Source organism: Salvelinus fontinalis, unplaced genomic scaffold (assembly GCF_029448725.1).
Source record: "Salvelinus fontinalis isolate EN_2023a unplaced genomic scaffold, ASM2944872v1 scaffold_0511, whole genome shotgun sequence".
Lineage (NCBI taxonomy): Eukaryota > Metazoa > Chordata > Actinopteri > Salmoniformes > Salmonidae > Salvelinus > Salvelinus fontinalis.
In genome coordinates, this window is record NW_026600720.1 from 54,404 (window position 1) to 72,674 (window position 18,271).

At 41.6% G+C, this 18,271-nt stretch overlaps 1 protein-coding gene across 1 annotated transcript; it reads right to left on the minus strand.

Moving 5' to 3' along the window:
• Window positions 1-1,106: 1,106 nt before the first annotated feature.
• LOC129846379 (potassium voltage-gated channel subfamily G member 4-like) lies at window positions 1,107-18,055 on the minus strand. The gene is made up of 6 exons (XM_055914311.1): window positions 17,806-18,055; window positions 14,275-14,607; window positions 13,367-13,476; window positions 11,921-12,059; window positions 10,652-10,874; window positions 1,107-7,219 (listed from the first exon to the last, which is right to left on the minus strand). The coding sequence occupies exons 1-6, from the start codon at window positions 17,992-17,994 to the stop codon at window positions 6,483-6,485; spliced, it is 1,731 nt and encodes a 576-aa protein (XP_055770286.1). The 5' UTR covers window positions 17,995-18,055; the 3' UTR covers window positions 1,107-6,482.
• Window positions 18,056-18,271: the final 216 nt, after the last annotated feature.

Below are 18,271 nucleotides of genomic sequence, written 5' to 3' on the forward strand. Positions count from 1 at the left end.
CCGTGCTAATGACAAGCACCTTCCTACTAGTGCGGGGAGCAGGAACAGGGCACACTGTACTCTCAAAGCCTACTCTATCCCTGATGCGTGGTACCGGCACTGGTGACGCCGGGCTGAGGACAAGCACATCAGGATTAGTAGGGGGAGAAGATACAGTTTGTACAGGGCTCTGGAGACGCACTGGTAGCTTAGTGCGTGGGGCCGGAACTGGAGGCACCGGGCTAGATACACGCACTACAGGGAGAGTGCGTGGAGGAGGAACAGGGCTCAGGATACGCACTGGTAGCCTAGTGCGTAGTGTAGACACTGTAGGTACTAGGCTGGGGCGGGAAGGTGGTGCCGGAAATACCGGACCGTGGAGACGTACTGGCACTCTTGAGCATTGAGCCTGCCCAACCTTACCTGGTTGAATGCTCCCGGTTGCCCGACCAGTGCGGGGAGGTGGAATAACCCGCACCGGCCTATGTAGGCGAACCGGGGAAACCATGCGTAAGGCAGGTGCCATGTATGCCGGCCCGAGGAGACGCACTGGAGACCAGACGCGTTGAGCCGGCCTCATGACACCTGGCTCAATACTCAATCTAGCCCTACCAGTGCGGGGAGGTGGAATAACCCGCACTGGGCTATGCACTCGTACAGGAGACACCGTGCGCTCTACTGCGTAACACGGCGCCTGCCCGTACTCCCGCTCTCCACGGTAAGCCTGGGAAGTGGGCGCAGGTCTCCTACCTGCCCTTGGCCCACTACCTCTTAGCCCCCCCCCAAGAAATTTTTGGGAATTACTTACGGGCTTTTTCGGCTTCCGTGCCAGACGCGTTCCTTCATAGCTCCGGTTCCTCTCCCCGGTAGCCTCTGCTCTCCTCAGTGCCTCCACCTGTTCCCATGGGAGGCGATCCCTCCCAGCCAGGATCTCCTCCCAAGTGTAGCAACCCTTTCCGTCCAAAACATCATCCCATGTCCATTGCTCCTTTCTCTCCTGTCCCTTACTCCGTTTAATTTTCCCTTGCCGCTTGGTCTTAGCGTGGTGGGTGATTCTGTAACGGCTTGTGCTCTCCTCATCCTCGGATGAGGTGAGGAGAGAAGGATCTTCAGACCAATACGCAGCATTTGGGAAATAAGCCATCTTTATTATAACAACGATAAAGATGGTAACACGAAACGAAACAAAACACTTTCAAAACTACAAAATAACAAAACGACGTTGACGAGACCTGAACATAAACTTACATAACTAAACATAAACTTACGTACAGGAAACAGACGACATCGAAACGAAACGAAACAAACAAACGCTACAGTCCAGTGTGGTACGAACATACATACTGACACAGGAGACAATCACCCACAAACAAACAGTGAGAATGCCCTACCTAAATATGACTCTTGATTAGAGGAAAACGCAAACCACCTGCCTCTAATCAAGAGCCATACCAGGCAAACCAAAACCAACATAGAAACAAATAACATAGACTGCCCACCCAAAACTAACGCCCTGACCATAAACACATAAAAACAACATAAAACAGGTCAGGACTGTTACACACAAGCATTTCGCTGCACCTGCTGTAACATCTGCTAATCTGTGTACGTGACCAATAAACTTAGATTTTATTTTGTTACATAGAGTATATCCGATTTTTTATTTATTTACTGTGAAGTAAAATCATAATAATCATCGTCATAGTAGAACATTGAAGTAAATATCGTACTTTTTAAGTTTATACTTTACAGACATACATTTTCATCATGTAGTTCTCATGATCTGTAGTAGACAAAACGGTCAAATCTACAGGTTTACCAAACATTTGTGATCATCAATTAAGAGCAGTCGGATTAAGTAATAGTAAAATGTCTTTTAACAAATGAGGGAACCATATCAACAGTAATGTGAGCATTGCATTGCGAAAGACAATTACTTTATACGAGCATTGTATTGCAATATGAAACATGCATTTCTAGAAAACACTGATTAAGTTCAGTGAAAAAAAGTGACTGTATGATTTGTCTTTTTGATGATCTGTTTTGAGTTTTGTACTAACATGCTGGCCAGAGCATTGATTTTGCCCCCCCCACACCAGACGAGATCAGGACTTGCACGTTGAAATGTCAAAACGAGCTCTGAACCAATTATATTAATTTGGGGAGAGGTCGAAAAGCATTAAACATTTATGGCAATTCAGCTAGCTAGCTTGCTGTTGCTAGCTAATTTATCCTGGGATGTAAACATTGGGTTGTTATTTTACCTGAAATGCACAAGGTCCTCTACTCTGACAATTAATCCACACATAAAAGGGTAAACAGAGTTTGTTTCTAGTGATCTCTCCTCCTTCAGGCTTCTTCTTCTTTGGTCTTTATATGGCGGTTGGCAACCAACTCTAAGGTGCATTACCACAACGAAAAGGACTGGAGTATGGACGTCAGTTCATCTTTCAATCACCCACGTGGGTATATACTCCTAAAATACAATGAGGAGATGGGAGAGCCCGGACTTCAGTGCATTAATTAAGCGTCACAAGTAGAACCAAGTTCAATTTTAGCGCCTGGCTACGCAGTCGCTCATTGGCGCACGCGAGCAGCATGTGTGCAATGATTGAGAACATGTATGTGTACATTTATTTTGTGACGTGAGCGGTGTGGTCAACATGTCAGAGTTGTGAAAATGTACCACACACTTGTGAAAATTGCATCAAGGAGATAAAAAAAACAGTGATATATATATATATATATATACAACCCATTTTTTCATGTTGTACCAAGTAGATTTTTCACTATGTTTAATTGGGTTGCATTCAAGTAAATACATTTCCTTTTAACCCCTTTACACTCGTGGGAATTTTCCTATATGGATAGCGCTAAATTGAAATGGTTCCCACAGAAGAAATAGGGAAACTCACGGTAGAAACTAAAAGGGAACAGTAGAGATTATGGGGAAATGATTAGACTAAAAGGTGGGGACACAACAGTTAATCTGACACAAGACTGAATCCAAATATTACACTTGATTTTATGTACATTTTACATTTACTGTACTTTTCGCAGCATGTGTTGACAACGAAATCTGAGAATACTCTGGATACATTCAGTAACATGACGATAAGAATATTCTTGTAAAAATGTGGGTAGGTGCAACATAAGACTAAAAAAATGACAAGGGTTTGAGTGAGAGGTCTAACTTAGTGTTTCCAAGTGGCCACACACCTCTTCAAACTGTACACAGTTCCTAAGTAATATCAATAGACTTTTATGAGTCAAAGAAGAGTTTTCATCTGTAAAGTGCTTTTTGAGGTCTCCTAGCTGTGCCGTTGAGGAAGTAGAGCAAGCCAACTTGTAGTTGTTGTCTTTGGAACTCAGCCCTGCGTCATTGCCTTTATACAATTACTGTTGTTGTTTACGCAATCACAAAACGGTTCATTATATTTGGAATCTGGGTCAGGTGGGCATCATTTCAAAGCTTGTTCTATTGCCAACATGACTAGCTAAATTATAAAATACGATGTTACAGTGTTTGGCTTCCAGTGGAGCGGTAGGTAGCCTAGTGGTTAGAGCGTTGGGCAGTAACCGAAAGTTTGCTGGATCGAATCCCCAAGGTAAAAATCTGTCGTTCTAACCCTGAACAAGGCAGTTATACCCTGTTCCTAGGCCGTCATTGAAAATAAGACATTTTTCTTAACTGACTTTGCCTAGTTCAATAAAAATACATATTTTTAAATTTTTCTAAAAATACATAATTTTGGTGGCATAGAAAGGATTCAGATGTGCATTCAGATGCGTGGTCTGCAGCAAATCTTCACAATACATCAAACAGGCTCATTGTGTTCAGGACAACCCAGGGTATAACCCCATGTCATCTGGTAACTGTACAACAAACATAGTGATCATAAACGTTGACAACTGTATATGACATGAGTTCTATGATATGGAAATGTGAAGTACACATTTTGAGTCACGGGTGTTTGGTTTACTTGAATGACGGGCGAAGCGGTATTTATTCTAATCCTCAATGGCTAATCTTAAAAAATATATAGAGTCCTCGAAATTTACAGCATTTCCCTCACTCAGACAAAACAGAAAAATGGTAAAAGTTGCCCAATTAGTAGGAGGGATGGGGGCCACTTCTTGTCGCGTGCGGTGCTCAATTTCAGAACAGCTGTCAGTCAAAAACAGATCTGTTCAGAAGAGACCCTGCGCTTTGACGTCATGTATAGCGTGTTACTGTACAGCCACTGAGCTCTGACGATGTATAGCATGTTACTGTACAGACACTGAGCTCTGACATCATGTATAGCATGTTACTGTACAGACACTGAGCTCTGACGTCATGTATAGCGTGTTACTGTACAGCCACTGAGCTCTGACGTCATGTGTAGCGTGTTACTGTACAGCCACTGAGCTCTGACGTCATGTATAGCGTGTTACTGTACAGCCACTGAGCTCTGACGTCATGTATAGCATGTTACTGTACAGACCCTGAGCTCTGACGTCATGTATAGCATGTTACTGTACAGCCACTGAGCTCTGACGTCATGTATAGCGTGTTACTGTACAGTCACTGAGCTCTGACGTCATGTATAGCATGTTACTGTACAGCCACTGAGCTCTGACGTCATGTATAGCGTGTTACTGTACAGTCACTGAGCTCTGACGTCATGTATAGCATGTTACTGTACAGCCACTGAGCTCTGACGTCATGTATAGCGTGTTACTGTACAGCCACTGAGCTCTGACGTCATGTGTAGCGTGTTACTGTACAGCCACTGAGCTCTGACGTCATGTATAGCGTGTTACTGTACAGCCACTGAGCTCTGACGTCATGTATAGCGTGTTACTGTACAGCCACTGAGCTCTGACGTCATCTATAGCATGTTACTGTACAGACACTGAGCTCTGACATCATGTATAGCGTGTTACTGTACAGCCACTGAGCTCTGACGTCATGTATAGCATGTTACTGTACAGCCACTGAGCTCTGACGTCATGTATAGCATGTTACTGTACAGCCACTGAGCTCTGACGTCATGTATAGCGTGTTACTTTACAGACACTGAGCTCTGACATCATGTATAGCGTGTTACTGTACAGCCACTGAGCTCTGACGTCATGTATAGCATGTTACTGTACAGCCACTGAGCTCTGACGTCATCTATAGCGTGTTACTGTACAGACACTGAGCTCTGACGTCATGTGTAGCGTGTTACTGTACAGCCACTGAGCTCTGACGTCATGTATAGCATGTTACTGTACAGCCACTGAGCTCTGACGTCATGTATAGCATGTTACTGTACAGCCACTGAGCTCTGACGTCATGTATAGCGTGTTACTGTACAGCCACTGAGCTCTGACGTCATGTATAGCATGTTACTGTACAGCCACTGAGCTCTGACGTCATGTATAGCGTGTTACTGTACAGCCACTGAGCTCTGACGTCATGTATAGCATGTTACTGTACAGCCACTGCATTCCCATTTAGGCGCTTATCAGTTTCCAAATCTGCCATTTTGAATTCATATACAGGTACGAGTGTAAAGGGCTACTCGACATATTTAGTTGGTTCCATAACATGAAATAATGACTCCAAACACTCTCTTTATATAAGACTTTCACATTTACTGGTTACCGTAACCAGTATATATATATAATATCGTAACCAAATGGTGTCCATCTCGTCAACGGGAACTCTTCCAGGCTCTTTAGTGTCACAGTACTTACGCAGATATCATTTCAGCTTCAGTGATGGCAGTGAACATATAAACGTTTAAAAACAGAACACATTACCTAGAATGACATTCATTCTCACGGGTGGCCAAAATTAACAAACTGAAAACCATGCCCCCCCATTAGGCCATGGCTACAACTTCTCTGATAGGCTGCCACCGCTACATTGCACCCACCACTATGCAATAAGAATATCGATTTCATTCAATTAAAAAAATCCCGGGCCGAGTGGAGCAGTGGTCTAAGGCTGACTGGGCTGTGCCGCAACCGGCCGTGGCCAGGAGTACCATAGGACAGCGCACAATTGGCCCAGCGTCGTCCGGGTTAGGGGAGAGTTTGGCCGGTGGGGCTTTACTTGGCTCATAGCGCTCTTGCGACTCCTTGTGGTGGGCCGGGTGCCTGCAGGCTGACCCTGGACGTCAGTTGAACGGTGTTTCCTCTAACACATTGGTGTGGCTGCATTCTGGGTTAAACGGGCGGGTGTTAAGAATCGTGGTTTGGCGGGTCATGTTTCGGAGGAAGCATGACTCCACCTTCGCCTCTCCCGAGCCCGTTGGGGATTTGCAGCGATGAGACAATATTGAAAAAATAAGAAAACTGATCTCTCAAATGTGTTATTTGATTTCAGACAAATAGCATAGAACAAGTTGAACGAACCAAAGCCTAATTTTCTATTATACCAATCAGAAAAAGCAATTCAGACGAACAACAGTGTCATCCCACTTTTTACAGTGTCGGAGTAAGCATCAGGTCTGGTATCCTTCTTCAGATCAGAATGCTGCAGCCGGGAGCGTAGCCTGCTGCCCCTCTGTCATCTCTCTGTTCCCCCCAGCCGGGAGCGTAGCCTGCTGCCCCTCTGTCATCCCTCCGTTCCCTCCTCCAAGGGACTGGCACAGAGACTCCACAAAGTCTCGGCGTCTGGGCCAGTAGCTGTCCGTTTCCGCGACAGCTTCCGCCTTCACCTCTACTTCCGCCTCCCTCTCCGCCTCCCTTTCCCTCCTGTTCTCCAGGTTGTCGGCGGCCAGAGCGGCCCCCGTCTCCTCCTTCCACAGCCTCTCGTGCTCCAGCTTCAGCTCCTGGTAGCTCCTGGAGAACATGTGGAAGATGGAAGTAGCAGGAAACGCCATGATGAGAATTCCACTCAGGATGCTGCTCAGCGCAACCACCTGACCCGGGATGCTCCTCGGCACCATGTCCCCGTAGCCCACGGTCGTCATGGAGATGATGGCCCACCAATAGGAAGCTGGGATGCTGCTGAAGCTGTGCTGGGGCGCGGTGGCGGCGTTGGGCGCCAGCTCGCTCTCGGCCAGGTGCACCATGGGAGAGAAGAGGGCCATGCCGACGGTGATGAAGAGCAGGAGGAGGCTGAACTCTTGGGTGCTTCGCTGCATGGTCAGGCCCAGGGTCTGGAGGCCCAGGGAGTGGCGCGCCAGCCGCATCACGTACAGGATACGTAATGCACGCATTAGACGCAGGACCAGACCCAGCTTGTCCAGGTACCCCCTACCTGGGGAACAGAGGTGAAAGTACACAATGTTGCTTAATATGGTAGGTTGTTAAAATCCAGAAATAGGTTGAATAGTTAATGCAATATACAGTAGTTTCTATTTCAGGGCTTGCCAACCATTCTCCTGGACAGATCCCTTCCTACACCTGACTCTACTGATCACCTTCTCCTGGACAGATCCCTTCCTACAGGATCTAACACACCTGACTCTACTGATCACCTTCTCCTGGACAGATCCCCTCCTACAGGATCTAACACACCTGATTCTACTGATCACCTTCTCCTGGACAGATCCCTTCCTACAGGATCTAACACACCTGACTCTACTGATCACCTTCTTCTGGACAGATCCCCTCCTACAGGATCTAACACACCTGACTCTACTGATCACCTTCTCCTGGACAGATCCCCTCCTACAGGATCTAACACACCTGACTCTACTGATCACCTTCTCCTGGACAGATCCCCTCCTACAGGATCTAACACACCTGACTCTACTGATCACCTTCTCCTGGACAGATCCCTTCCTACAGGATCTAACACACCTGACTCTACTGATCACCTTCTCCTGGACAGATCCCTTCCTACAGGATCTAACACACCTGACTCTACTGATCACCTTCTCCTGGACAGATCCCTTCCTACAGGATCTAACACACCTGATTCTACTGATCACCTTCTCCTGGACAGATCCCTTCCTACAGGATCTAACACACCTGAAGCTACTGATCACCTTCTCCTGGACAGATCCCTTCCTACAGGATCTAACACACCTGACTCTACTGATCACCTTCTCCTGGACAGATCCCTTCCTACAGGATCTAAATATTGTATTTACTTCGCCACCATGGCCTTTTCTTTGCCTTTACCTCCCTTATCTCACCTCATTGTATATAGACTTATTTTTCTACTGTATTATTGACTGTATGTTTTGTTTACTCCATGTGTAACTCTGTGTTGTTGTATGTGTCGAATTGTTATGCTTTATCTTGGCCAGGTCGCAGTTGCAAATGAGAACTACTCAACTAGCCTACCTGGTTAAATAAAGGTTAAATAAAAAAATAACACTGTTGTGCCACACTAGCCTAGCTAGCTATAGCTAACCCCATTATATCACCGTTGTGCCACACTAGCCTAGCTATAGCTAACACCATTCTAACACTGTTGTGCTACACTAACCTAGCTATAGCTAACACCATTATAACACCGTTGTGCTACACTAACCTAGCTATAGCTAACACCATTATAACACTGTTGTGCTACACTAGCCTAGCTAGCTATAGCTAACCCCATTATAACACTGTTGTGCCACACTAACCTAGCTAGCTATAGCTAACACCATTCTAACACTGTTGTGCCACACTAGCCTAGCTAGCTATAGCTAACCCCATTATAACACCGTTGTGCTACACTAGCCTAGCTATAGCTAACACCATTATAACACTGTTGTGCTACACTAGCCTAGCTAGCTATAGCTAACCCCATTATAACACTGTTGTGCTACACTAGCCTAGCTAGCTATAGCTAACACCATTATAACACTGTTGTGCTACACTAACCTAGCTATAGCTAACACCATTATAACACCGTTGTGCTACATTAGCCTAGCTATAGCTAACACCATTATAACACTGTTGTGCTACACTAACCTAGCTATAGCTAACACCATTATAACACCGTTGTGCTACATTAGCCTAGCTATAGCTAACACCATTATAACACTGTTGTGCTACACTAGCCTAGCTATAGCTAACACCATTATAACACCGTTGTGCTACATTAGCCTAGCTATAGCTAACACCATTATAACACTGTTGTGCTACACTAGCCTAGCTATAGCTAACACCATTATAACACCGTTGTGCTACATTAGCCTAGCTATAGATAACACCATTATAACACTGTTGTGCTACATTAGCCTAGCTATAGCTAACACCATTATAACACCGTTGTGCTACACTAGCCTAGCTATAGCTAACACCATTATAACACCGTTGTGCTACATTAGCCTAGCTATAGCTAACACCATTATAACACTGTTGTGCCACACTAACCTAGCTAGCTATAGCTAACCCCATTATAACACTGTTGTGCCACACTAGCCTAGCTATAGCTAACCCCATTATAACACTGTTGTGCTACACTAGTGTAACAGTATAACTTTAAACCGTCCCCTCGCCCCGACACGGGCGCGAACCAGGGACCTTCTGCACACATCAACAACAGTCGCCCACGAAGCATCGTTACCCATCGCTCCACAAAGGCCGCGGCCCTTGCAGAGCAAGGTGCAACACTACTTCTAGGTTTCAGAGCAAGTGACGTAACTGATTGAAACGCTAGTAGTGCGTACCCGCTAACTAGCTAGCCATTTCACATCCGTTACACTCACCCCCCTTTCAACCTCCTCCTTTTCCGCAGCAACCAGTGATCCGGGTCAACAGCATCAATGTAACAGTATAACTTTAGTACGTCCCCTCGCCCCGACACGGGCGCGAACCAGGGACCCTCTGCACACATCAACAACAGTCACCCACGAAGCGTCGTTACCCATCGCTCCACAAAAGCCATGGCCCTTGCAGAGCAAGGCGCAACACTACTTCTAGGTTTCAGAGCAAGTGACGTAACTGATTGAAACGCTACTAGCGCGTACCCGCTAACTAGCTAGCCATTTCACATCCGTTACACTAGCCTAGCTATAGCTAACACCATTATAACACTGTTGTGCTACACTAGCCTAGCTATAGCTAACACCATTATAACACTGTTGTGCCACACTAACCTAGCTAGCTATAGCTAACCCCATTATAACACTGTTGTGCTACACTAGCCTAGCTAGCTATAGCTAACCCCATTATGTCATTAGGTGAATGCACCAATTTGTAAGTCGCTCTGGATAAGAGTGTCTGCTAAATGACTTAAATGTAAATGTAATTATAACACTGTCGTGCCACACTAACCTAGCTAGCTATAGCTAACCCCATTATAACACCGTTGTGCTACACTATCCTAGCTATAGCTAACCCTATTATAACACTGTTGTGCTACTCTAGCCTAGCTAGCTATAGCTAACCCCATTATAACACTGTTGTGCTACTCTAGCCTAGCTAGCTATAGCTAACCCCATTATAACACTGTTGTGCCACACTAACCTAACTAGCTATAGCTAACCCCATTATAACACTGTTGTGCTACACTAACCTAGCTAGCTATAGCTAACCCCATTATAACACCGTTGTGCTACACTAGCCTAGCTATAGCTAACACCATTATAACACTGGTGCGCTACACTAGCCTAGCTATAGCTAACCCCATTATAACACTGTTGTCCAGATTATCCTACTATAATTCTCATTGAGTGTATTAATAAAGTGAATTCATACAAAACAATTGTTCACCCCCCCAAAAATATGATAATGAATATGTTTGTTCCACCTGCCCCTGCACTGCCATCCTCCAGAGTCGTGTTGTTTTCCACCACCACCAGAGAGATGTAGTAGGGTAGGATGGCCACGGCATCAATGATGTTCAGGGGCCCGCGGGCAAATTCTAGTTTGGATGGAGCATGGAGGAACCGCAGCAGGAACTCCAAGGAGAACCACGCTACGCAGACCGTCTCCACAACAAACATGTTACGACACTTCTGGGAACACTCGCCCTGGAGACGAAGAGGGAGAGAGGGAGAGGGGAGAGCGGGAGAGGGGAGAGAGAATAGGGAGAGAGAGAGAGAGAGAGAGAGAGAGAGACAGAGAGAGAGAGAGAGAGAGACAGACAGACAGACAGACAGACAGACAGACAGACAGACAGACAGACAGACAGACAGACAGACAGACAGACAGGCAGGCAGGCAGACAGACAGACAGACAGACAGACAGACAGACAGACAGACAGACAGACAGACAGACAGACAGACAGACAGACAGACAGGGAGAGTGTCAGAGAGAGACAGAGACAGAGACAGAGTGACAGAGTGACAGAGAGAGACAGAGGGACACAGAGAGACAGAGAGACCATTGTAAATACAACCCATATTTATGCTTACTTATTTTAACTGTGCTTTAACCATTTGTACATTGTTACAACACTGTATATATTTAATATGACACTCATAATGTCTTTATTGTTTTGAAACTTCTGTATGTGTAATGTTTACTGTTAATTCGTTTTGTTTGTTTCACTTTTGTGTATTGTCTACCTCATTTGCTTTGGCAATGTTAACACATGTTTCCCATGCCAATAAAGCCCCTTGAATTGAATTGAATTGAATTGAGACAGAGAGACAGAGACAGAGACACAGAGACACAGAGAGACAGAGAGACAGAGAGACAGAGAGACAGAGAGACAGAGAGACAGAGAGACAGAGAGACAGAGAGACAGAGAGACAGAGAGACAGAGAGACAGAGCGAGAATAGGGAGAGAGAGAGAATAGGGAGAGAGAGTGAGAGAGAGAGAGACAGACAGAGAGAAGAAAGATAAATAAATTATTAAGATGAAGAGTGGTTGTAATAGCATTTAGATATGGGGAAAAGACATGGAGACTGAAACAAACTACAATTGCCGAGAAATGTACCCTTTTTTCCCCCAACAAAGCTTGGTTTAAGAAGGACATTGCATATTTTAGTAGGTTCCTTGCACCCGGAAGACTTGTATTAGCTCCCCCAAGCTAAGCCCTGGGCTTTAGCTCAGTGGTTATGTTCCACTTACGTTGCTCTCCTCTTGGCGTAGATCCGGCATGGTGCTGATACAGAGGCTGATGACTGTCACAGCTACCATGATCACAGAGAAGCAGGCAAACATCTTCCCTGCCAAGCCAGAGTGGGGGTTCTCCACCACCTCTCTCAACCTGTGAGTTAGAAAAAAATCATATTTTTTTACCCTTTTTGTTGGAGATCTTGTTTACAGATCCTGTTGTCTTACAAATTCATGAAGACATAACGTAAAGTTATGAGTATAACTACTGTTCTCTGAAGGAAGGACACAGCTATTGGGATCGTGCTCGCCAGATCAGTGCATTGACTGATAGGGAACTGTGTTACGTCTTCTCAGTTTGTCTCCTGAACAAACAACAAGAGAAAGAAAGCCCTCTGTCCCTCGTCAGTCTTTGAGCATGTGACCACTGTTATACAGAGCATGTGACCACTGTTATACAGACCATGTGACCACTGTTATACAGAGCATGTGACCACTGTTATACAGACTGTGTGACCACTGTTATACAGACCATGTGACCACTGTTATACAGACCGTGTGACCACTGTTATACAGACCATGTGACCACTGTTATACAGACCATGTGACCACTGTTATACAGAGCATGTGACCACTGTTATACAGACCATGTGACCACTGTTATACAGACCATGTGACCACTGTTATACAGACTGTGTGACCACTGTTATACAGACCATGTGACCACTGTTATACAGAGGATGTGACCACTGTTATACAGACCATGTGACCACTGTTATACAGAGCGTGTGACCACTGTTATACAGAGCGTGTGACCACTGTTATACAGACCATGTGACCACTGTTATACAGAGCGTGTGACCACTGTTATACAGACCATGTGACCACTGTTATACAGACCATGTGACCACTGTTATACAGAGGATGTGACCACTGTTATACAGACCATGTGACCACTGTTATACAGACCGTGTGACCACTGTTATACAGACCATGTGACCACTGTTATACAGAGCATGTGACCACTGTTATACAGAGCATGTGACCACTGTTATACAGACCGTGTGACCACCGTTATACAGACCATGTGACCACTGTTATACAGACCATGTGACCACTGTTATACAGACCATGTGACCACTGTTATACAGACCATGTGACCACTGTTATACAGACCATGTGACCACTGTTATACAGACCATGTGACCACTGTTATACAGACCATGTGACCACTGTTATACAGACCATGTGACCACTGTTATACAGACCATGTGACCACTGTTATACAGAGCATGTGACCACGGTTATACAGCCCATGTGACCACTGTTATACATGTACTTGGGTGAAGATGCTGATCCTGGGTCAGTTTGTCATTTTCCCCAGTAATGGTTAAGGTTAGGATTGGAGGAGGGGAAGCTGATCCGAGATCTGTACCTCGTGTTTAACCCTGCTGTTTCTACCTGCTCATCAGCCTGCGGTAGCCCGTCTCCGTCTCAGCCAACAGGGGGAGCCTCTGTAGCTTCATCCTCCTCTGTCTCCACTCCTCCTCCTTACGCTCACGCTCCGCCACCTCAATCAAAATCACAGTCGAGATCACAGTCAAGATCACAATCAAAATAACAATCAAGATAACAATCGAGATCACAATCATGAGCACAATCAAAATCGCAATCAAGATCGCAATCAAAATCACAATCAAAATCGCAATCGAGATCACAGTCAAGATCACAATCGAAATCACAGTCAAGATCACAATCGAAATCACAGTCAAGATCACAATCGAAATCACAGTCAAGATCACAATCGAAATCACAGTCAAGATCCCAATCAAGATCACAGTCAAGATCACAGTCAAAATCACAGTCAAGATCACGGTCAAGATCACAATCAAAATCACAATTAAGATCACAATCAAAATCACAGTCAAGATCACGGTCAAGATCACAATCAAGATCACAATCAAAATCACAGTCAAGATCACAGGCAAGATCACAATCAAGATCGCAATCAAAATCGCAATTAAGATCACAATCAAAATCACAGTCAATATCACAATCAAAATCACAGTCAAGTTCACAATCAAGATCACAATCAAGATCACAATCAAAATAACAATCAAAATCACAGTCAAGTTCACAATCAAGATCACAATCAAAATAACAATCAAAATAACAATCAAAATCACAATCAAAACCACAATCAAAACCACAATCAAAATCACAATCGAGCCTTAGTTATAAAGGCAACTTCACATAAATGTCCCAATAAATGGAGCCGTCTTCTAGACCAGGTTCCCCTTGAAAAACAGTCAGATAAATGTGAAATAAACGTTAAATAAACAAAGAAACACTTTACAGAAACAATGTACCTCCTCGACTCGTGTCAACATGCGCCGGCGGCAGCAGCGTTCCATGTAGGCGGGGTCGACCCCCCAGTAGTCCAGCTCATCGTGCAGTGACACGGCACACAGCTCCCGCAGGAGGCGGAGCTTCCCGGCCGCCAGGAAGTTCAAGACGACCCGGAACGCTGTGGGGCTCCGGTCGAAAAAGTACTCCCTCTGGGTCTCATCGTAGTCGTCACAGAGCCTGGCGATGTCCTCGGGGCTGGAGCAGAGACGCAGCCGCCCAAGCCGGGTGAGAGGGAACTGCTCCAGGGTGGTCCAGGGGAACGTGTAGCGGTTACCACCCACGTTGATCAAGGCCTGGATAACAGAGTACAGAAAATATATCCGGTTTTATTGATTAAGTTAGTGTTAGGAATTTTATGAATAATGACTAAAACAATGTCTACATTTTGGTAAAACTATAACTAATTGAACTCTGCACTGTGTTATTATTATTTCTGATTAATAATATTAATTCATAAGGAAGGGATTATGTGGTATGAACAAGGAGGAATTAAAACATAATAAACACCATTCCAACTTAGTCAGAGAGATTTGTGCTGTGGGTTATAAAGTAAGCAAAAAGGGTCGTTAAACTATGGTTGAACTGACCCAACTTAGCCCTGAGATGTTTAGATAAGGCAGTGAGTAACTTTTTAGGTCTTCCATTATCTTGAGTTGTCTGCTAAAGTGGTAATAAATTATAGTGAGCCTTCAGGAGAATAACTGATATTGTGTGTCACGTGTGTGCGCTGGTGAGTTGGAATTAACTTTCAAACCTGTTTTATCTTGGTTAAGAGGAGGAGATTTATTCTGTAACCAATGACGTCATATTTTGTATATAAACTGTTGTTTATGGTTAGAATAAAGAATAAAGAGAATAAATACTATTATCTAATTTTAATAAATTAATAAATTATCACATTTTTATGTGCCCTGTCTATTTTATGTTAATAAGTATCTTACAAATACTTAGAAATAGACAGATTGATTTTAATTAATGAGTACATAGAGGAATTATTTAATTCCCTTGACAGTTAGTCAATATGAGCTTCATAACTATTGAATACATGTTATTACATTCATGTTTCTATATGTCAAAAATGACTGAGTTGCTTTGGATAAAGGCATCTTCTAAATGTAATATAATATAATGTTATTATTATATTATTATTATTATTATATTGTATTACTATTATATTATTATTACTATATTATTATATTATTATTACTATATTATTATAATTGTATTATTACTATTATTCTTATTATATTACTATTATTAGTATTATATTCTTATTGTTATTATTATTACTATTATTATTACTATGTTATTATATTATTATATTATTATTATATTACTAGTATTATTATTATTAAATTATTATTACATTATTATATTACTACTATCATTATATTATTATATTACTATTATTATCATTATATTATTATATTACTATTATTATTGTATTATATTATTACTATAATTACTATTATTATCATTATATTATTATATTACTATTATTATTGTATTATATTATTACTATTATTACTATTATTATTGTATTATATTATTATATTACTATTATTATTGTATTATATTACTACTATTATTACTATTATTATCATTATATTATTATATTACTATTATTATTGTATTATATTACTACTATTATTACTATTATTATCATTATATTATTATATTACTATTATTATCATTATATTATTATATTACTATTATTATCATTATATTATTATATTACTACTATTATTGTATTATATTATTATATTACTACTATTATTATCATTATATTATTATATTACTACTATTATTGTATTATATTATTATATTACTACTATTATTATCATTATATTATTATATTACTATTATTATCATTATATTATTATATTACTACTATTATTGTATTATATTATTATATTACTATTATTATATTATATTATTATATTACTACTATTATTGTATTATATTATTATATTACTATTATTATTGTATTATATTATTATATTACTATTATTATCATTATATTATTATATTACTATTATTATTGTATTATATTATTATATTACTATTATTATCATTATATTATTATATTACTATTATTATCATTATATTATTATATTACTATTATTATTATATTATATTTTTACTATTATTATTTTAATATTACTATTATATTACTATTATTATTATATTATTATTATTATTATTATTATTACTGGTAGTATTATCATATTACTAGTATTATTATAATATTATTATTACTATTATTATTATATTATTACTAGTAGTATTATTATATTACTATTATTATTATTCAAATATTGTTATTATAATTGTATTATTACTATTATTATATTATTAGTATCATTAGTGTTATTATTAGTATATTATTATAGTATTAGTACTGTTAATATTATTGATATCATTGGTATTGTTATTTGTTATATTACTATTACTATTAGTTGTAGTAGTACAATTAGTAGAAGCAGAAATAGTAGCAGTAGTAGCAGTGGTAGTAGTAGTAGTAGTAGTAATAGTGGTAGCAGTGATAGTAGTAGTAGCAGTGGTAGTAGCAGTAGAAGTAGCAGTGGTAGTAGTAGTAGTAGGAATAGTAGTAGTAGTAGTGGTAGTAGTAGTAGTAGCAGTGGTAGTAGTAGAAGCGGTAATAGCAGTAGTGGTAGTATTAGTAGTAGGAATAGTAGTAGTAGTAGTAGCAGTAGTACTAATAGTAGTAGTAGTAGCTGTAGTTGTAGTAGTAGCAGTAGTACTAATAGTAGTAGTAGTAGTAGTAGTAGTAGTAGTAGTAGTAGTAGTAGTAGTAGTAGTAGCAGTAGTACTAATAGTAGTAGTAGTAGTAGTAGTAGTAGTAGTAGTAGTAGTAGTAGTAGCAGTAGTACTAATAGTAGTAGTAGTAGCAGTAGTACTACTAGTAGTAGTAGCTGTAGTAGTAGTAGTAGTAGTAGTAGTAGCAGTAGTACTAATAGTAGTAGTAGTAGTAGCAGTAGTACTAATAGTAGTAGTAGTAGCAGTAGTACTAATAGTAGTAGCAGTAGCTGTAGTAGTAGTAGTAGTAGTAGTAATAGTAGTAGTAGTAGTAGTAGTAGTAGTAGTAGTAGTAGTAGTAGCACTAGTACTAATAGTAGTAGTAGTAGTAGTAGTAGTACTAATAATAGTAGTAGTAGCAGTAGTACTAGTAGTAGTAGTAGTAGTAGCTGTAGTAGTAGTAGTAGTAGTAGCAGTAGTACTAATAGTAGTAGTAGTAGTAGTAGTAGTAGCAGTAGTACTACTAGTAGTAGTAGTAGCTGTAGTAGTAGTAGTAGTATCAGTAGTACTAATAGTAGTAGTAGTAGTAGTAGTAGCAGTAGTACTACTAGTAGTAGTAGTAGCTGTAGTAGTAGTAGTAGTATCAGTAGTACTAATAGTAGTAGTAGTAGTAGTAGTAGTAGTAGCAGTAGTACTACTAGTAGTAGTAGTAGCTGTAGTAGTAGTAGTACCTGCAGGGTGTGGTCGATAGATGGCCAGGCCCCGTCGGGGTTGTTGCGGTGCAGCTGGGCGCGCTGATAGTACACTCCCTTGACTGTCTCTGTCTCTGGGATCTCTGTGAAGAAGCGGTCCAGGCTGCTGTTGTCGCTGCTGACCGAGTAGTTGGTGAAGTCATGGTTAGCGTTGCTGATGATGGGCATGGTGGCATTGGGACGGTGTGTGTGGTCAGGTGGTCAGGAAGAGTGCCACGGACCTGGGCCACGGACCTGGGAAGACAGGAACCAAGGCTGTTGGATGAATAACTTAGCTTGACACCTGAAGACGTGTACTAGCTCTCGAAAAAACCTTTCACTTTAAAGATATTGCAAAATACTGGTAACTTTTACAAAAGACCCAAGTTTTCCAGAAACCCCGGTTGGAAGACTCCCGGAATCAGGAGGGAATAAGCAGGACATCTGGAATCAGGAGGGAATAAGC